This window comes from Nanorana parkeri, unplaced genomic scaffold (assembly GCF_000935625.1).
Source record: "Nanorana parkeri isolate BGI_ZX_2015 unplaced genomic scaffold, ASM93562v1 scaffold1061, whole genome shotgun sequence".
NCBI classification, from domain to species: domain Eukaryota; kingdom Metazoa; phylum Chordata; class Amphibia; order Anura; family Dicroglossidae; genus Nanorana; species Nanorana parkeri.
Genome location: NW_017307329.1, coordinates 111,906 through 128,665, shown reverse-complemented (window position 1 = coordinate 128,665; position 16,760 = coordinate 111,906). Strand labels below are relative to the sequence as shown.

The following is a 16,760-nucleotide window of genomic DNA, read 5'->3' as shown; positions in this document are numbered from 1 at the left end:
GTATAGTGCTCATTTTGTCTAGGGAGATAAAATAACAAAGATAGACTCAACTGCGGGGATCGCGGTTTGGGTGAGTCTGTCTTTGTCATTTTAGCTCCCTATCCCTAGACAGAACAAGCATTTGACCCTTGAAGAGGGGGTAGCCCCACTGCAAGGGTTAAGATTTTATTTGCCCGGAGTACTTTAAAGGAGATTGTACAATTAGATTGTAAAATGTATGGACAGACAAATAGACCTTTGTATGATCAAGTACAAGTATTTGTCATTACTCTATTGTGTGTGTATGTATATTCCGTTTATTTTACATACAATCTGTTTGAAATGCTGTTCTGAGACTTGTCTGGAAAACTAATTTTCGAGACAGAGCAGAGCCGCTTCCTCCATTCAATCAGGATGCATTACACATCGCAGCCAAGTAACACTCTCAGTTACTGCAGAGCCTGCTGAGGGAAGGAGCCGTCCGCTGTCATTCTTCCTTATGACAGTACATCCTAGAATGATTCTAGACAAGTCTGCATCCCAGTGGGGCCAGCAGCAGCTCGTCTCTTCTAGTCCCACCAGTAACCTTTATTTTACTCTGACAAGCGGCCAGCTGGGGTTTATTTCTCCGCTAGTATCGCTTTCCTCTGAATGTCTAGGTCACAAAGTGCTGCGATTCCTCCACATCATTGTCTGTAATGACTGCATATTTCACTAGAAATCCTTTTTTTTTTTTTTTAGGGGTTTGCTCATTTTTTTTTTCTCCAGCGCCACTTCCTAAACATGTTTGTAACCCCAAAACTCCAAGGTTTGGTGCATTGCCAGACCTACACCTATTAGGCCTCGTTCACACCAGACACAGTACGTTCTGGCCAGAACGCACTGCATCGCATTGCGGCCGGCTCACTATGTTGTGGGGCAGGAGGGGTGTGAAAGTCCATTGAAGTGAATGGCACTGTAGCCACGCCCTCCGGCCACAATGCGATTATGCCTGTGGTCCGGTCCGAACAAAATGCTGCAAGCACTCTTTTGTTTGGACCGGACTGCAGTCATAATGTGCCTTGCATTCCTGTATCGTATTGTGGCCGATCGTATTGTGGCCAGAGGTGTCATTCACTTCAGTGGACCGCCACGCCCCCTCCTGCCCCACAACATAGTGAGCCGGTGTTCTATCAAAGATTGTGACTGGGTTGGAATGTGTGACCGGTCACGTTGTCACACATTTTAACGTAATCACGCCCATTTTTTCCGGGGTTAAAACATGTGACCGGCATCGGTCCTGAAATCTCACTTCTATCCGACTTTGTGAAATGTCAGATCGCACTCACAAAGTCGGATAGAAGTGAGATTTCAGGACCGATCAGCTGTTCCAGGGCAGATCGGTTCTCTTGCACATACGATCTGCGATGCCGATCTGCCCTGGAACAGCTGAGAAAGCGTTGGAATTCTTCTCCTTTTGCTGGTCACATATTTTAAACCTGGAAAAAATGGGCGTCAGTACGTTAAAATGTGTGACCACGTGACCGGTCACACATTCCACCGCCGAGAAACTGGGCGTGATTATGTTAAAATGTGTGACCATGTCACCGGTCACACATTCTGACGCAGTCACAAACTTTGATAGAACACCGGCCACAATGCGATGGCCAGAATCGGACCGGTACGCACTGTGTCTGGTGTGAATGAGGCCTTAGGGCTCGTTCACACTAACATATCCGCAAAAATGCATTTCAGCAAGCTGGCTAGTGTGCTGTGATACCTGCGGTAGTGTGCGTTGTATTGCCCTCTACCGGAGGTGTCACTGTTTAAATTTTTTTTACTTTATGTGAAATGTACAATGAGTACACTCCCTTCAGGTCCCACTACGATCTACAGGGGCATGCAGTGCACTGCAAACTAATGCAGCTCGTTGGCTGTTTTGTATCACTGCATTATGGTGTGAATGGGACACATAGAAAACAATTGTTTTCTATGTGTCCTAGAGGTGACCTGCATTGATCCGGTGCAGTACAAAGTAGATCACCGCTATGTGCGTGAACGGGCCCTGAAAGTTTCTATCTGTGCCACATTCAAAAAAATCATATTCAGTACATCTCTGCAGTACATCACTGCAGTACATGCACATTTCACAAAGGTTTTATTTTGATACATGCTGAAAGTACAGAAATATAGACATTGATCCTGTCAGAAATCCAGTGAGAGCCTAATTTTCTGTTGTGGTGGACAACCTGTTTTCAAGTGATGAAATTCAAGAGGTTTTTAAGCTATTTCAAATTTTGATTAATTCACTTACAATGGATGCTGCCTCTTGATGTTTAACAGGGTTATTCACAATAGGGTGAAAAGTGTGGAGAAGGCAGGAGAAGTGAACAATCCAGGACAACATAGCCAATTTGGAAACATTCTCCAATTCAGCTCACTTTCCAGTTCAGCTAATTTGTCCTAGATTGTTCACTTCTCCTGCCTTCTCCAAACTCTTCACCCTTTTGTGAATAGCCCTTTAAGTTTCACGCAGAACCAGCTTGTCCCCTGTGCACCCACCTTGTTTTAGGGTTGCTCCTTTCCCTTGAATGGTCGTATGTAGCCACCCTTGTGTGTGCTAGTAAGCTGTGTATGTCTGCACAAAGTTGTTTCCATGCTTCCCTTTCCTCCCTTCTCCAAGCTAGTAGATGGATGGCTGATAGAGACTGCTCTGTCCCATATGATCTTGTACTGGAGAGTAGGCTTAGGGAAGTGGAGCTGAGAGAGATGAGGTGGCCATACACCTTGCAATCATCAGACGAAACGTTTTGTCCGATGATGTACTGGTGGTTGCAGACTCCCCATACACCTTGCGACTGTCGTACGAAAAGTCGATCGCATACGATTATCGTAAGGTGTATGGGCACCTTTAGAGCTGTTCTCAAACATGATGCCTGTAACTTCTTGGCCAAAAATATAAAGCAATACTTTGCTGGACTAAATATATTTGTTTGATATGGACTCATCACTGAAAAAAAGTTTGAGCATTAAATACTACTTGAAGCCTTTATTTTCGGTAATGCTTCATTTTCATCCAGGCTTTAGTCTTTTTATTTTCTTTCTATCCCCTTTTAATTTGCTGATTCTCTGGTTAGCCAACAAATCTAAAATGAGGATTGAAAAGAGACTGCAAAATGGATTAAAGCCAAACATAAAATGTATGGAGTACGGTGGATAATAAAAAGAAGAAAACAAAACCAGTCCTGTCAAATCTGTAGCCTGCCGTTGTTTTATAACATCAGAGATGTTGACAGACACATACAATAAGAAAAGCTGCAATGTCCTGTGGATTCCTTTTGGCATTTATTTCAAAGTGAAGCCAAGTATACCAAGTTAGAATTTTACTTCTAAAGTGTTGTTCAACGTGTTCGATTTTCTATTGTGGTGACAAAAAAACAGCCAGAGGAGCAGAATGGAACATTTTTCACAAGTTACAGTGAATGTGGTTTTTGTTCCCGAAACTCCATTCATTCCTGAATTGAATGTTAAAATCCAATGAAATCCCAAGGGACATTTGTCAAGTTTCTGATGGAATAATCACCTGCCAGTGGTCATGATGTTATGGCTGGTCAGTGTTATATTGACTGAGAAAGCAAATTCAGAAGGAGCCGAGATCCTAGCTTCCAGTCCGGACGAAGCCGGGGGTGTCTGGGAGCAGGTGACCAGAGAGGCCTCATGCTGGGGTCCACTTTCCGAGAACCACTTCATTTCTATTGCTTCCCACAAGGATGTTGTTTGTCAGAAGATTCTAGCAGCGATGTGTGTGCAGAATATTGCTGAATCCCGTGTTTTGTGCTTTGTGAGATTATTGAAGTCATTGCACTGATATCTTAGCTGTGCATCATCTATTCTCATTGAGGTGGATTTAATCACACAGAGCCCGAGGCTTTTTCTAAGCCCTTCTTTGCAGGAATTACAGGTCAAAGACTTGTGAGAAATCAAAATTGCAGCCCATGTGATTTGAATGCAAGTTGGATTACTTGTAAATACTGCAGAGTATGATGTGGTCAGTTATAGATAGAATACTGTGTGTTATAGCAGGACTGAGTACCGCCAACCACTGCAGAACTAGAGCTTCCGGCATTTACTCTAGGTAGATATAAAAGACACATATGAATGCATCTCTGTATATATTCATATATCATTGAATGTATTTTTAAAAATGCAAGTAGTATAAGTACCTGAATCCAGTGGCGGAACAATCACCATAGCAACCCAGACGGCCCCTGATGCTGTGTGGACCGCCTGGGTCGCTATGGCATCTCAGGCTGCTGGCTGTCACTGGCGGCTGTAAGGAGAAACACGCCGCTGTTCAGATCACTGACAACCTGTCACTCATCTGTGCAGCGGCCCGTTCCTCCTTCACAGCTGCTGCTGAGTCAGTGACAGCCAGCAGCTGCAGAGGAGGAGGCTGAGCCCGGCGTCGGCAGCGAAGGAGAGGGGGCCCGGCGATGGAGGAGGTGGTGCCCGGCGATGGAGGAGGTGGTGCCTGGCGATGGAGGAAGCAGAGAGCTAACGGGGCTGTAAGGTAAGAGGGTTTGACCAACCTACCATAGACCCAGCAGAGCCCACCATAGTTAGTCCCTAGTTAGTTTTTTGCCTGCCTTTTGGGGAGAAAAAATGCGTCTTACGGAGCGAAAAATACGGTACATTTCCACAAGTTACTTTGGAAAGTGAATTTACCCTTTAATGCACATTGTGGGTGTTTAGAGAGCGCTGCCACAGCATGACACAAAGTGGAGTGAGGGCAGCACTCAGCGCGCACACACACAATGCCCTACGCATTTGTTTTTTCACATGCAGATAGCAAGGTTGGTTAAAAAAGGAAAAAATGTTGGTTTCTATATTATTTTTTCCTTTTTATCACATTTTTTTATTTTTAGTTATCTTATCTTATTATCTTTTACGATTTTCATTCATTGTATTTATTTTTTTACATCATCACTTTTAAATTTTTTACTATTTCTTATTTTTTGCTTTTTTATTTTGATTTATTTTTTTCACTTTATTGCTATCACACAGGAGCTATCAACCCCTTGTGTGATAGCATTTGGAGGTGATGGGGTCTCTTTACCTGTCACCTCCAGTACAAGAGTTCTAGCACAGCACTGTGTTGGCTCTCCTGTGACTGACAGCTGAGATGGGAAGGCTGCGAGTGCAGCATTCCTGTTTCACTGTTCACATGTAACAGAGCGGAGAACAGACGTTCTCTTCTGGTCTGCTTCCCGCTCTCCATCTTGAATTAATTTGCCTGAAGAAGCGCTGGGGACCCCGAAAACCACAGCGGGGAAGGAGGCGGCAGCTTCCCCGCTGTACATTTCTGGCAAGCAGGGCTAAATCTCTAGATTTGTATTATTGTTATTATTATTATTCAGGGTTTATATAGTGCCAACAGGTTGCACAGTGCTTTACAACATATGGGGAGTCAATACTATACCATACAAAAGGATTAGAGGCCCCTTACAATCTACAAGGAGGGCAAGTGATACAGAGGGATGAGCTGATTGAAGGAGTAGATGTACAGTGTTTTAAGAGAAGAAGAAACAGTCCGTTTGGATATATGCGATGGTGGCGCATACGTTCCCGCACATAGTCCTGCATTGTATAAGATCCCGTGTCACATTGTTAGGTGCGCCGCAGTGCCATTGTTTTATAATGGCACCCCAACACACCTAGCCATCGCATGGGCGCTGCATCGCACCACAATACATAGTCATTTATTACCCTGTGTTGTAGTGCAGTTATAAAAAAAGATGGGTCATGCTTTTATTTTAGTGAGATTTAGATGCAAAATAAATGGGCTGCCCTACTGCAAACTAACTAAAACGTCCTGTACTGCGATGTCACATTGCACAGGTGTAAAAGAGCATTAGAGAACGGATGATTGATGTTTTAAGAAGAAAAACATACTGAAGCACCAGAAACCTGGACGCATTGGCCACTTTGTACACCTGTCTATCATTATCCTTTTAGAACACCGTGAATACTCAGAGGCTTTGATTGAACAAGTACTAGAAATGTTGCTTAGGGATGTCAGTCTGTGCAGATTCAGTCGATCACACAGATTTGGCTGGCAAACGTTCATGCTGCGAGCCTCTCCTTCCTACTCATCACAAAGGATTCATGCTGTGTACACCAAATTCTGACCCCACCATGTGTGTGTCACAGCAGAAAAATGCTTGTTGTCTAGACAACATTTCCCAGTCTTCCGTCATGCAGTTTTGGTGATCCCGTGCCCACTGTCACCTTATATTGCTGTTCTTAGCTGACAAGTGTGAAAGCCAGGATAGCTGCTGACGTTGAAGCTTGTTCTCCAGGTTTAAAGCATTTCTAAACCCATAAGCAGAAATGTAATATATTGCGGCTTACCAATCCTTAGATGTGTCTACATTCGTTTTCTTTTTTAGGCTTTTTCCACGTATTTTTACCTGGTGATCTGTCCAGTAAGTTTGTTATTTTTCAACTTCCTTTAACAGGCCAAGCTGTCCAGCAAAAGTGGCAGATAGAGGGTTGAGACAAACCATTTTACACTGGTAGGGGTGCTTACAATGATCAGCTTTTTGTCATTTAAATGAAACCTTTATCTCAATAGCAAACAAATGATGCCGTAACTGCTTAAAAAAACCTGTTAGCTGGAGTTAAGATTTAGGCCTCATTCACACGGGTAACAGCCAGCCCGTACAGATGCGTGCTGCGTGCACATCCCTATCGGGCAGCTCCCGGAAAGAATGCAGCAGCCTGTCCTTCTCTATGGGAGTACGCGGCCATACGCCGCCCTACGCTCACCTGACCTGCACGTCTGTAAAGGTACGGGTGTCCCTGCTCGGACGCAGACAGGATCCACGGACGTGCTGGTCGGGTGATCGTAGGGTGGCGTACGGCCACATACTCCCATAGAGAAGGACAGGCTGCTTCGTATAATCACACGCAGCACCTGTCCTTCCCCCTAGTAAGCTGTGTGGAGACACATACAGCTTACTAGCACACACAAGGGTGGCTCCATAGGACCCTGCAAGGGACAGGAGCCACCCTAAAACAGGATATCAAGGCCAGTGTTTAGGGGACCAGCTGATTCTTCAGGAAACAAACTTTGAATCATCAAGGGGCAGCATCCATTATAAGTGATTTAATAAGCATTTGAAATAGCTTAAAAGCCTTTTGACTGAATTTCTTAGCCCAGTCCATCTAAATCTGCTAGTACATCTAACACTACCCTAGGCTCTCTACCTTCTGCACGGATGGCTCTGTTGCTCTACCATAGAGTGGAGCCACCGTACGACCGGAAGTGCGTTACTGGCTGGATCAACCAGGTGAAAATAAAGGGGAAAAAAGACACATGGAGCTGGTCCACACCTAATTGGTACACTAAACACACAATCCAGCGTGTTTAGTAAACATTATTGCAAAGCCCACCTAGCATGTGGTACCGTACACTAGATGTATTGTGTTGCCATTTATTTGCATTGTGGTGAACAAATGCAGTGTATGCGCCACATTTTTCATCGCAGCAAAACAGATGACAAGCGCACTCATCAATTCATCACCAGCTTTACAGTAAGGTGCACACGGGAAGGGCTTTAAACAGTAAAATAGCAAAAAGTTTTCCTGGCACACTCACAAGCTAGCATGTAAAACAACTTGTCTCACTCTGACGTTAAAAACAGAGGTTTGGATACACGTCTTCTGCAGAAAATGTGAAAGCCGCACAGCCGCGCCAAGGCACCTCTTATAGTGCGGTCCTAACTCTAAACTATGAGAGTCTCCATCTTGGAGCACATGGGGCAGAAGATAAAATTGGGTGCAGGTTTGTCAGGGGTTGGGCTTCCTCCTGACAAACCTGCACCCAATTTTATTATAAAATAGCAAAACCTTTTGCTATTTTACATTTTTCATCGCAACACATGGTATTGTAGTAACCTGCACTGCAGCACACATCCATCAAGCGCTGTGTTGGGGTGCCATTCAAATGAATGGCAACACAGCACACCTAGCACATGGTACTGCCCGCTAGGTGTGCTGTACAGCAGCTAGGGCCATCTTTAACAAGGGGCAGTTGCCCGGGCCCAGTCATTGTTGTGGGGCCCAAAGCAGCTGCCCCTTGAGTCCACAAAAGATACACATGTGGAACGGTTCTTTTTACTGTGATCGACATTGTATTATTTTTGATCAGCATCGCATAGTCTTGCTCCGCCCCTGCCTTAGCGTCACCGCGTGATGTCTAATGCAGGGTCATGTCTCCCTCTGACGTCTCCTATTTTGAAATTGCATGGCGGGTAGTGGTGGGGGGAAAATACATTTTTTGCCCAGGGTCCAATTAATATTAAAGACAGCCGTGACAACAGCGTCAGCTGAACATATGGTATCATGTGTTTAGCACCACGCTTAGGTGTGAACCAGCCCTTGGTGTCTAACACCAGATTATATCAGGTAATTTAGTGCCCATGCATTCCTTTTCGGCCCATCACTATACTGGACAGCAGTCCTAGTCATTAGGAATGTGAAGGCGACAGGAAGGAGATGAAATCGTCGATGTTATTAGAAAGTGACAAAGCTTTGAGTGACCTTAGGCCTTGTTCACACCAAGCGCGTTCCATGAGCAGAGCAGTTAGAGACTGGATCAAAACCGCGTCCAATGTATTGCAATGGTATTTTGGGCTTTAGTTCACACCGCAGCATTCAGTTCCAGAGCATATAAAAAAACTGCAGCAAACTCTATTTTACCTGCTCTGGAACGCCTATTTTACCTGCTCTGGAACGCATGCAAACGCATCAAAAACGCCCTGGAACACACTGAAAGCCCATTCTAATCTAAAACGGTCCAGAAGGCATCAAAAACGCGGCACAAAAAGCAGTATAACACACTGCACTGCGTGTGCAGAAACTCATGCAGATCTGGTCTGCATTTGGTGTGAACAAGCCCTAAGACTGGGCCGTGAAAGGAAGGTTGAGGATGCTGTTGCACTTCTAGGTGCTTCATACCTGCAGAGTTTCTGTGATTTTCAGGACAGTGATAGAACTCTTTGTTAACAAGCCAGGTTTGTTGGCTGCTGACAGTGGAATGTTAGATTGCAGGGGAAGCAAATGTATGTCAGAGATCAGGTTTCTGTTGAATTGAGTGACTTGACTTTGTTAAGATATTTGCAGCTACATTAGCAAATATGTTCCATTACTAAAGTCTAAAGCTAAACTCTGGATAAGTATAAGCATTTTACATTTATTCTGACACAGTACACTCATATTAGCATTCGTCTTATGCGGTTGGCGGCCTTTTAAAGAAAGTCCCTGGAGTTGCCAACTTTTTTATCTCCTGAAAGCCTCTGAATCCGAGCGTGCAGAAACTTCAGCCGTGTGTTTCCGGGTTTGGAGCGCTGCTTTCTCTTTCTGAGAACTGTGCAGCTCTGAACACACACCGAGAGGTAGATATTAGAGGTAGTACAAGATAAGAGGATGCAGTTCCACTTAAAAGCACTGATAAAAACCTAATTATTACCACTAGGCTGTATTAGATAAAAGATTACATTAGCATGCTAGGCAAAACAAATCTCAGGATATTCAAGGAGGGTGAGAGGCAGCACTAGGAGCCAGTCGGGCTCGGCTGCACACACATGTGCTGTCAATAGATAGGAGAAGAAGGCAGACTTGATGAATCCTTTATTGTCCAATTAGCAGGCTGCAGGTAGGGAGTCCAAATTTAAGTATAGGTATTCTGAGTGTTTGTTTCATGAGCCAAAGTGAGCTCCAAGCACACACTTGGATGCAGACTGTCTTCGTCCAAGTGCGTGCACCCAGACCTGTACAGATGTGCAGGTTCTGGTCGACATGTAGGCATAGGGATGTACAGCCAGCCGCACACAATTACACCGACCTCTCCTGGGAGCAGATATCTGCGTGGGCATGCTAGCCCGTGTGAATGAGTGACCGATTGTAGAAGAATGGGTGCCTGTTGGGAGTGCCAGTGGTGCAGGATTACTACTTTAAAGGAGAAGTATTGGGGGAGTAAAATATACTTATCCCAATACTTAGAGCCGACATGTGACACTGCAGCTTTCACACATACGGCTATATACTGATCACTCAGTTCGCAGTCTCCTCTCTGTCAGTTACCGCTCCCTGCAGGGATACCCCCTTCTCTCTCTTTTCCTTTAGTGCTCATTGGAGGGACAGTCAGGGGAAGGGGCAAGCACAGCTGGCTCTGGCTCTAGAGAGGCAGAGCAAGTTGTCAGTCAGGCAGCTGAACCCAAAAGAGAAGTAAAACCCAAAAAAGTTGTCTTTACTTCTCTTTTAAGGATGTTTAAGTAAATGGATAAACGCTCTTTTTTTTATTTTATTTGCCTGTTAACAGTGTGGAAAATTCTGTACTTTGGCCAGAGGCAACTCAACGCCGATCAGTTTTGATAGCTAGTCACTAACTTCTCATGCATGTCCCCACTGCTGTGTAGTCGTCCCTGAGGTCTCATTATCCGACCTGTCCTGTGCTGATATTTACCCCCCCCCCTGTCTTATAGTGGTAACTTCTTTATTCTTCCTACACAGGTCTCGTGTGCTGATATAAAGACCTTGTTATTTGTCTTCAAAGAGCACTTTGCTGATGGCAAACTCATGCAAAATTCACGCCTGATGTTGCTTAATACGTTAACAAGCAGACTTTTCCTTTGTTCAGCTAGTACATTCATTTATGAAATATCAGAGGCTTGCTGTTGCTTTGAGTTATGTCTGAGAATGTTAGAACTGGAACCTAGACCTTCAACACCAGCTTCTGCTGTGAATGGCTCGGGGCATATATGCAGGGTCAAATAGCAATAAGGCTTTGAAATGTTCCAGGGGAATTACAGGAACTTGGCCACTGTCAGATGTAAACGAGTCCACGTTGTAGTAGCACCAAGGGGTTCCCCCTTCTAAAGACCTTTTATAGAACTGTTTCTTTTTCTGGAAGTTACAAAAGCCATTTGTATGAATGAATATTATCTCATGTATCTCCATTATATAAGAAGAGACTTCAGTCTTTCTATCACTTGTTGGTAGTACTGGAGGGTAATATAGTATGGCATTGGTTTTCAGGTGGAAAGGACATCTTTTGTATTCCTGGAGGTACAATACTCATCGAGGCGTAACTAAAAACCTCAGGGCCCCGGTGCTAGAAACCATAAAGTTCACACCATATGCAGTTGTGATGCAGTCTGTTTATTTCAACTGCGCAGTTAAAATACATCACAATGCTTTCCTATGGGCTTTCTTATGCCTAATTTACACCATTGCAGTCGATTCAACTTCAGTCAGAAAAAGTACTGCTTCTCCTACTTTAACTGCATCAAAATGCATCAAACGGAACACACATTTAAAAAAAAAAAAGAATGGCTAAAGTCAAAACTAGCACCATGCCAGCCAACCAAAAAAGCATGACTGAGCTCCCAAACGAACAAAACAAACATAGGAAATGCTCTGACAGGAAAAGGAAGTGACCTACATGCCTAATTAGCATTTTTTAGTGCAGTTAAAAAACGCATCAAAACGCATCGCAGTGCAACTGCGCAGACGCATGCAGTTGTGATGCAGTTTCTGATGTGAACTAGGCCTTAGAAGGTCTATGTTGAGGTACTTCCTGTTATAGGGTGACATCACTCTGTCCCTGTCTTTCATTTGTGCCAAGACAGCTTTATATATTTCAAGGTTATTTTTTTTATATAATATGCTCTTTTTATTGCAACTTTTCAAGAAAAAAATAAATACTAGAACAGAATACTACAGTAATTCTCAGAGAATAAAACACAGTAAGATGGATGAGGATTCAGTGGCATGGTAAGACATATACAAACACAAACATAGCATAATCACAAATAAATGAATACATGGAAAAACAGAAATAAACTGTGACACTCTGGAAAAAAGAAAGTGATCCAATGACAGCATAATGGTATAACCTAGGATCAAAAATCATAAGAATTATCCAGGAAAATAGATTTGTGGCGTATTTCAAGGTTTTAGTGGAGTTCATTGTAGATAACTGCCTAGTTAGACTGTGTCTGCCTAGTTACCGTGTGCAGTTACTAAACTTCTTTTTTACAATAAAGCTCTGCGTGTGTTGTATGAAATATTGCAGGGCCAGCATCCCTTTGGTTGTGAGAACTGTGCAATTATCTTTATCACAGTTAACTAAACCTTTCCAGTGCACTAGAACTTATAGCTGACATAACAGATTCTGCTTTAGGATGCATTGTGCATTAGAACATTTGACTGTAGCAGGGTTTTGAAATTCACAAGTTTAACCAGTTGACATCCGCGGTGTTAAACCCCCTTCCCATCCAGGCCATTTTTCAGTATTCAGCGCTGCGGTACTTTGACTGACATTTATTCCGTCATGCAGCGCTGTACTGAAATGAATTTTATACCATTTTTTGGGGACAGATAGAGCTTTTATGGACCCGCCGATCGCCTATATGTGAAACACCCGGTAACGGGTGTGTGCATTTAGCGGGTCTTTTCTGCCCGTGCGTGCCCGCTAGGGGGCGCGCGCGAGCAGAAAAAAATTGCCGTCTGGCACGGGCGGACGGCAAGAGGTTAAAGACATGGAGGAAATAACATATTTCATTTAGTAGTCAGCAAGTTACTTGACCCCAGGCTTTGTACTTCGTTATGTGGCAGAGTAAGTAGGCCAGTTCAGGTGCGCGAGGTGAGGATTCTGGGAAATCTTGGCAACAGACTATTGGTTGCTATGGAGCAGAGAAGAGAAACTTGAATTTTCTTTTGTAATTACAGATAATAGTGGATGTTTTAAATAAATACTTAGCAATGAACAGGCACCACAGGTCAGTCCGGAAGAAAATTAAGGTAACAAGTAACTATTAATGATATTTTAACCACTTGCCATCCGGAGCAATTTCTTAATTTTTGCACACACATGATAAAATCTGAATTTTTGGTTGGAAAACAGGTTCAAACCCACCAAAAATATATTTTCTGAAAGCAGAGGCGCAGTAGAATAAAAAAATGTTAGTCACATTGTTTTATATTGCATTACATTTGCACAAATGTTTATCAAACCAATATTTTCAGGATTAAATGCACAGAAACGGAATATAATACCCATTTTATTTGGTAAAATATAAAAGATGGTGTTTTGTCAGGTAATTGGATACCAAACATGTCAAGCCTTAAATTTGAAATCGCAAAAATTACAGTACGGGCAACATTTTAAAAGCTTTTACCACTTATGAATGTAGTGTCAACAGTGATTGATGGCCCTAGGATGGGGGGCACCACACATGCAGGCTGCTACAAGTGATCTGGACAGCTGTACAGCCACCCAAATCACTTGTACAAAATGAGCATCGCCTGCTGAAAGAAATGTTATAACCATTGAGCATCGCCTGCTGAAAGAAATGTTATAACCATTATAACCACTTAAGTGCCAGGAAGTTTTTATACATATGGCAGTCCTGAAGTAGTTAAAAAGATTGGTCTATAATACCTATTAATTGCTCACTGCTTTAGCGTGGTCCATTTCTTATGGATGGCAATTGAACCACCAAAAAAAGTTAAACGTTTTCATTAGACTGGACCTTTTGGTAAGTGTACAAGTCTGCATACCTTCCTGAGATGCCACTATATGTAGCAACAGTATAATTTTAGAAAAGCTCTACCTTTTTATATTTGTATGCTAGAAAACTATATGCAAACAGCTAGGATTAGTTGTGTTATAGGGAGCATCTAGAAAATGAATTGTGCCTAAGCAGTACCCTAAAAATGTACCTTTTATTTTGAATTCTCCTGATAAATAGTAGTGCACTTCCAACGCATAGGAACACTTGTGCATTGAGCCTCATAGCTGTATATCTACAGTGTGAGATCATCTAAGGCAGTGCAACCTGCTAGTCTTACCAGATTTATTGATGTCATTACTGAGCTGCTCACTGTTCTCCTTACTGGAGAGGAAGCTGTACTTAGGGACCTGTAGTGCAAGGATCTCCCTGCTTCCACTTCATTCATTCTGTAGATCTGTGCGTTCTGCACCACTCCTGCTTTTTATGGAATTACCACACTGGCCATCAGATCACCAATTATCGGGGGGGACCGTATGACATCAAAAGCGCTGCGTCTCTACCAAGATGGCCTCCCTCACACAGAGACACAATTAAGAACAAGGCATGGAAAATCAGCAATGGGGAAAAAAAATCACCTGCAGGGACATCACAGGCAACACTGATGACTAGTTCTTTGTCTTCTGCCTGCCCCCTTTTTGGCACATCTTCCACAGATCAGGCCCTCTTAAAAAAAGCATTTCTTATATTCCAGTCAAGTGACTTTGCCTAGGCTGAAATTAAGTCATCATTCTGCCAATTTATTTTATAACATCATATAACAAAAATGGCTCCAATCTGAGAGTGAACCTTTCCTTGTCATTTTGATGCTGATTAACCAAGTGTGCCCCGCTGCTCTGCATGTTCTCCCATAGGACCTGTTGTCAACTTGAAACCTAAAGTCCCACTTTGCAGTCACTAGCCAGCTACTGCGGCTTCTGCTTGAATGTTCTGCAACTGTCAGTTATAACTTTTTGCTTAACTTTGGAAAATTGTTACACAAAGTTACATTACTTTAGATCACACACTCGTTCTGTGATTTAATTCCAAAAAGTGGCCATACACAGCTTGAGTTTCAGCTGATCCCTGCTGAAGCGGGTGAAATTCGAGCAGTGGGTAGCCCTATCTGCACCACCCGGCTCGACAATCCGCTAATTTTTGATGCAATCACTGTCTGGGCAGGTTTAGACAGCAGCAGGTGCCTGTAGCTGTTTGAATATAATAGCCAACAGGTTGAGATTCCTCTATGCATGCCAGTTAGCTTAGATGGGGGAAATCGAGTGATTTCTTTGGTTCATGCCTGTGTGACTAGAGAAAACTTTAGCCTCATTCACACTGGGCGATTTGAGATTGCTGCAGCAGGAACCTACAGATTGCTGCAGCAGGAATCCCAGATGTCCGTAAAGATGCAGCTGATGTACCTGTTCAAGTTAATGACCGGGTGACACGGCTGCACCTGTAAGAGGCAGTCCAGATGTAATTGTATATAAAATAGGTTACTATACCTGGATGCAGGATAGATGCGCCAAGGGACAAGTAACAGAAAGAATGGTTACTATTTAACCCATTTTAATTGTTAGACCTTTCTTCCCTCTTGGTACATTTGCTAGTTTTCTCCCTGTTTTCCTGCTTGTTTTTCCCATTATTATGCAGACAATTTGTTTACAGTCATTTTGTAGCATTGTGTTAGACGAAAAAATAATCAGAATTTAACAAAATACTTTTATTTCGGTTGTAAATTTCTTCAACGTGCAATTTACCAGCAACATAATTTTGTGCCGTGATAAATGGGACAATTCTCAGAATAAAATGTGTACTTTGTATCTATAGTAACAGTAGTTAATGTAAAACTGAAGTCAAGGCAAATATAAAAACACCAATTCTAGCAGCTTTGTAGTCATTCATGGTAACTATAATCGTTTGGGGTCAGTTTTATATGATATATTTTTAAAATGACATACTGTATATACAATTGTTTTACAAATAAACATTTAATATGTGACAAAGGATACTCAAAGCAATATGGGTGAGCTTAGGAGACAGCGTGGCTGATTAAGGGACCTTTCACACCCTAACAATTTGGTGTGTTGCATTAATGCACGTGCAGTGCATTAGGCAGCCCAATTTTTTTAGTGTGTTTCCGACACACCAGAACAAAATAAATGGACAAGCTCCGTCTTTTTCTGACACCGTGCTCCCCAATTTACAGTAGCACGTTACCATGTGCTGTGGTTTGCTGCTAAGCATGTGCATCAGAGGTGCGTTGCCTAACTGTGTTGGGGGGCGGGGGATTACTAGGAAAAAACAACAACATCCAGCTTAGTACCTTCTGAAGTGATGACACAGAGTCTGCAGACAGGAGCCTCTGTCAAGTAACCACTTCAGGGTAACCAGGAGGCTTGTATGCCTGTGATGTTAGAGGCTAACAAGGAGACTCTACAGGCATGCTGGGTGTTACAAAGTGCCTTGTAGTTTCAGTCTGGTAGCATACGCATGATGGTAACAATGGTACCACAGCATTAGGAGCTTGTGAGTAGTGTTGTCACCCCAGTGCAGGAAATAGGGGGAAAAAGACCAAGTAGAAGCAGGATCAACGAGTATTTTCAGACACAAATGCAAAGTTTGCAATGCCATAGTCAACTGAGCAAAAGGCAACTAGTACATTCGTTTGTAGTGTTTCATGTTTACCTGTCTGAAATGTTTTATTAGCCTGGATAGGAAATATTACAAAACCAGCACATTACCTTTTCTATATAATTTTAATGCAAATATTAGCCTCCCGTAATTCCCTGCCAATCAGGTTCTGCTGCATGCACTTGTGAGCAGACCTCATCAATGTGCTGCTGCTGGGGGTGTTCTTCACCAGCCTAAATAAACATTTCTCATCCTCCAAAAAAAGCACCCCAAAACAATTAAAGATATCACTTCTGTATAATAATTAATGGCAGAATTGTTACCAAATGAATAAACACCTAGCAAAAATGTAAAAATTGGCCTGATTCATAAGTAGCACACCTGCTAGTCATGTGGTGGGTAATAAAATTAAATGCAATTCATAGTTAACATATTGTAAATTGAGTATTTTTTGGTAACTTGATCAGGACCAATTGAACAATGCTTAAAAGCTTTTTTTTTTTATTTACTCACCCAGTTTTGATTGGATTGACTGTTTAATGTGTTGCAAAT

The 16,760-nt window shown here is 42.8% G+C and overlaps 1 protein-coding gene across 3 annotated transcripts in view; it reads left to right on the top strand.

Annotated features, from left to right (window-relative positions):
* The window catches only part of GALNT10 (polypeptide N-acetylgalactosaminyltransferase 10), a 208,357-nt gene that overhangs the window by 91,019 nt on the left and 100,578 nt on the right, over positions 1 to 16,760 (top strand). Inside the window, exon 2 of one of the 3 annotated variants that reach the window (XM_018567555.1) lies at positions 10,644 to 10,654. The exons of the other annotated variants lie outside the window; for them this stretch is intronic. Coding sequence (XP_018423057.1) covers positions 10,644 to 10,654 — 11 coding nt within the window. The remainder of the gene's footprint in view (positions 1 to 10,643; positions 10,655 to 16,760) is intronic. 3 annotated transcript variants of the gene reach the window in all.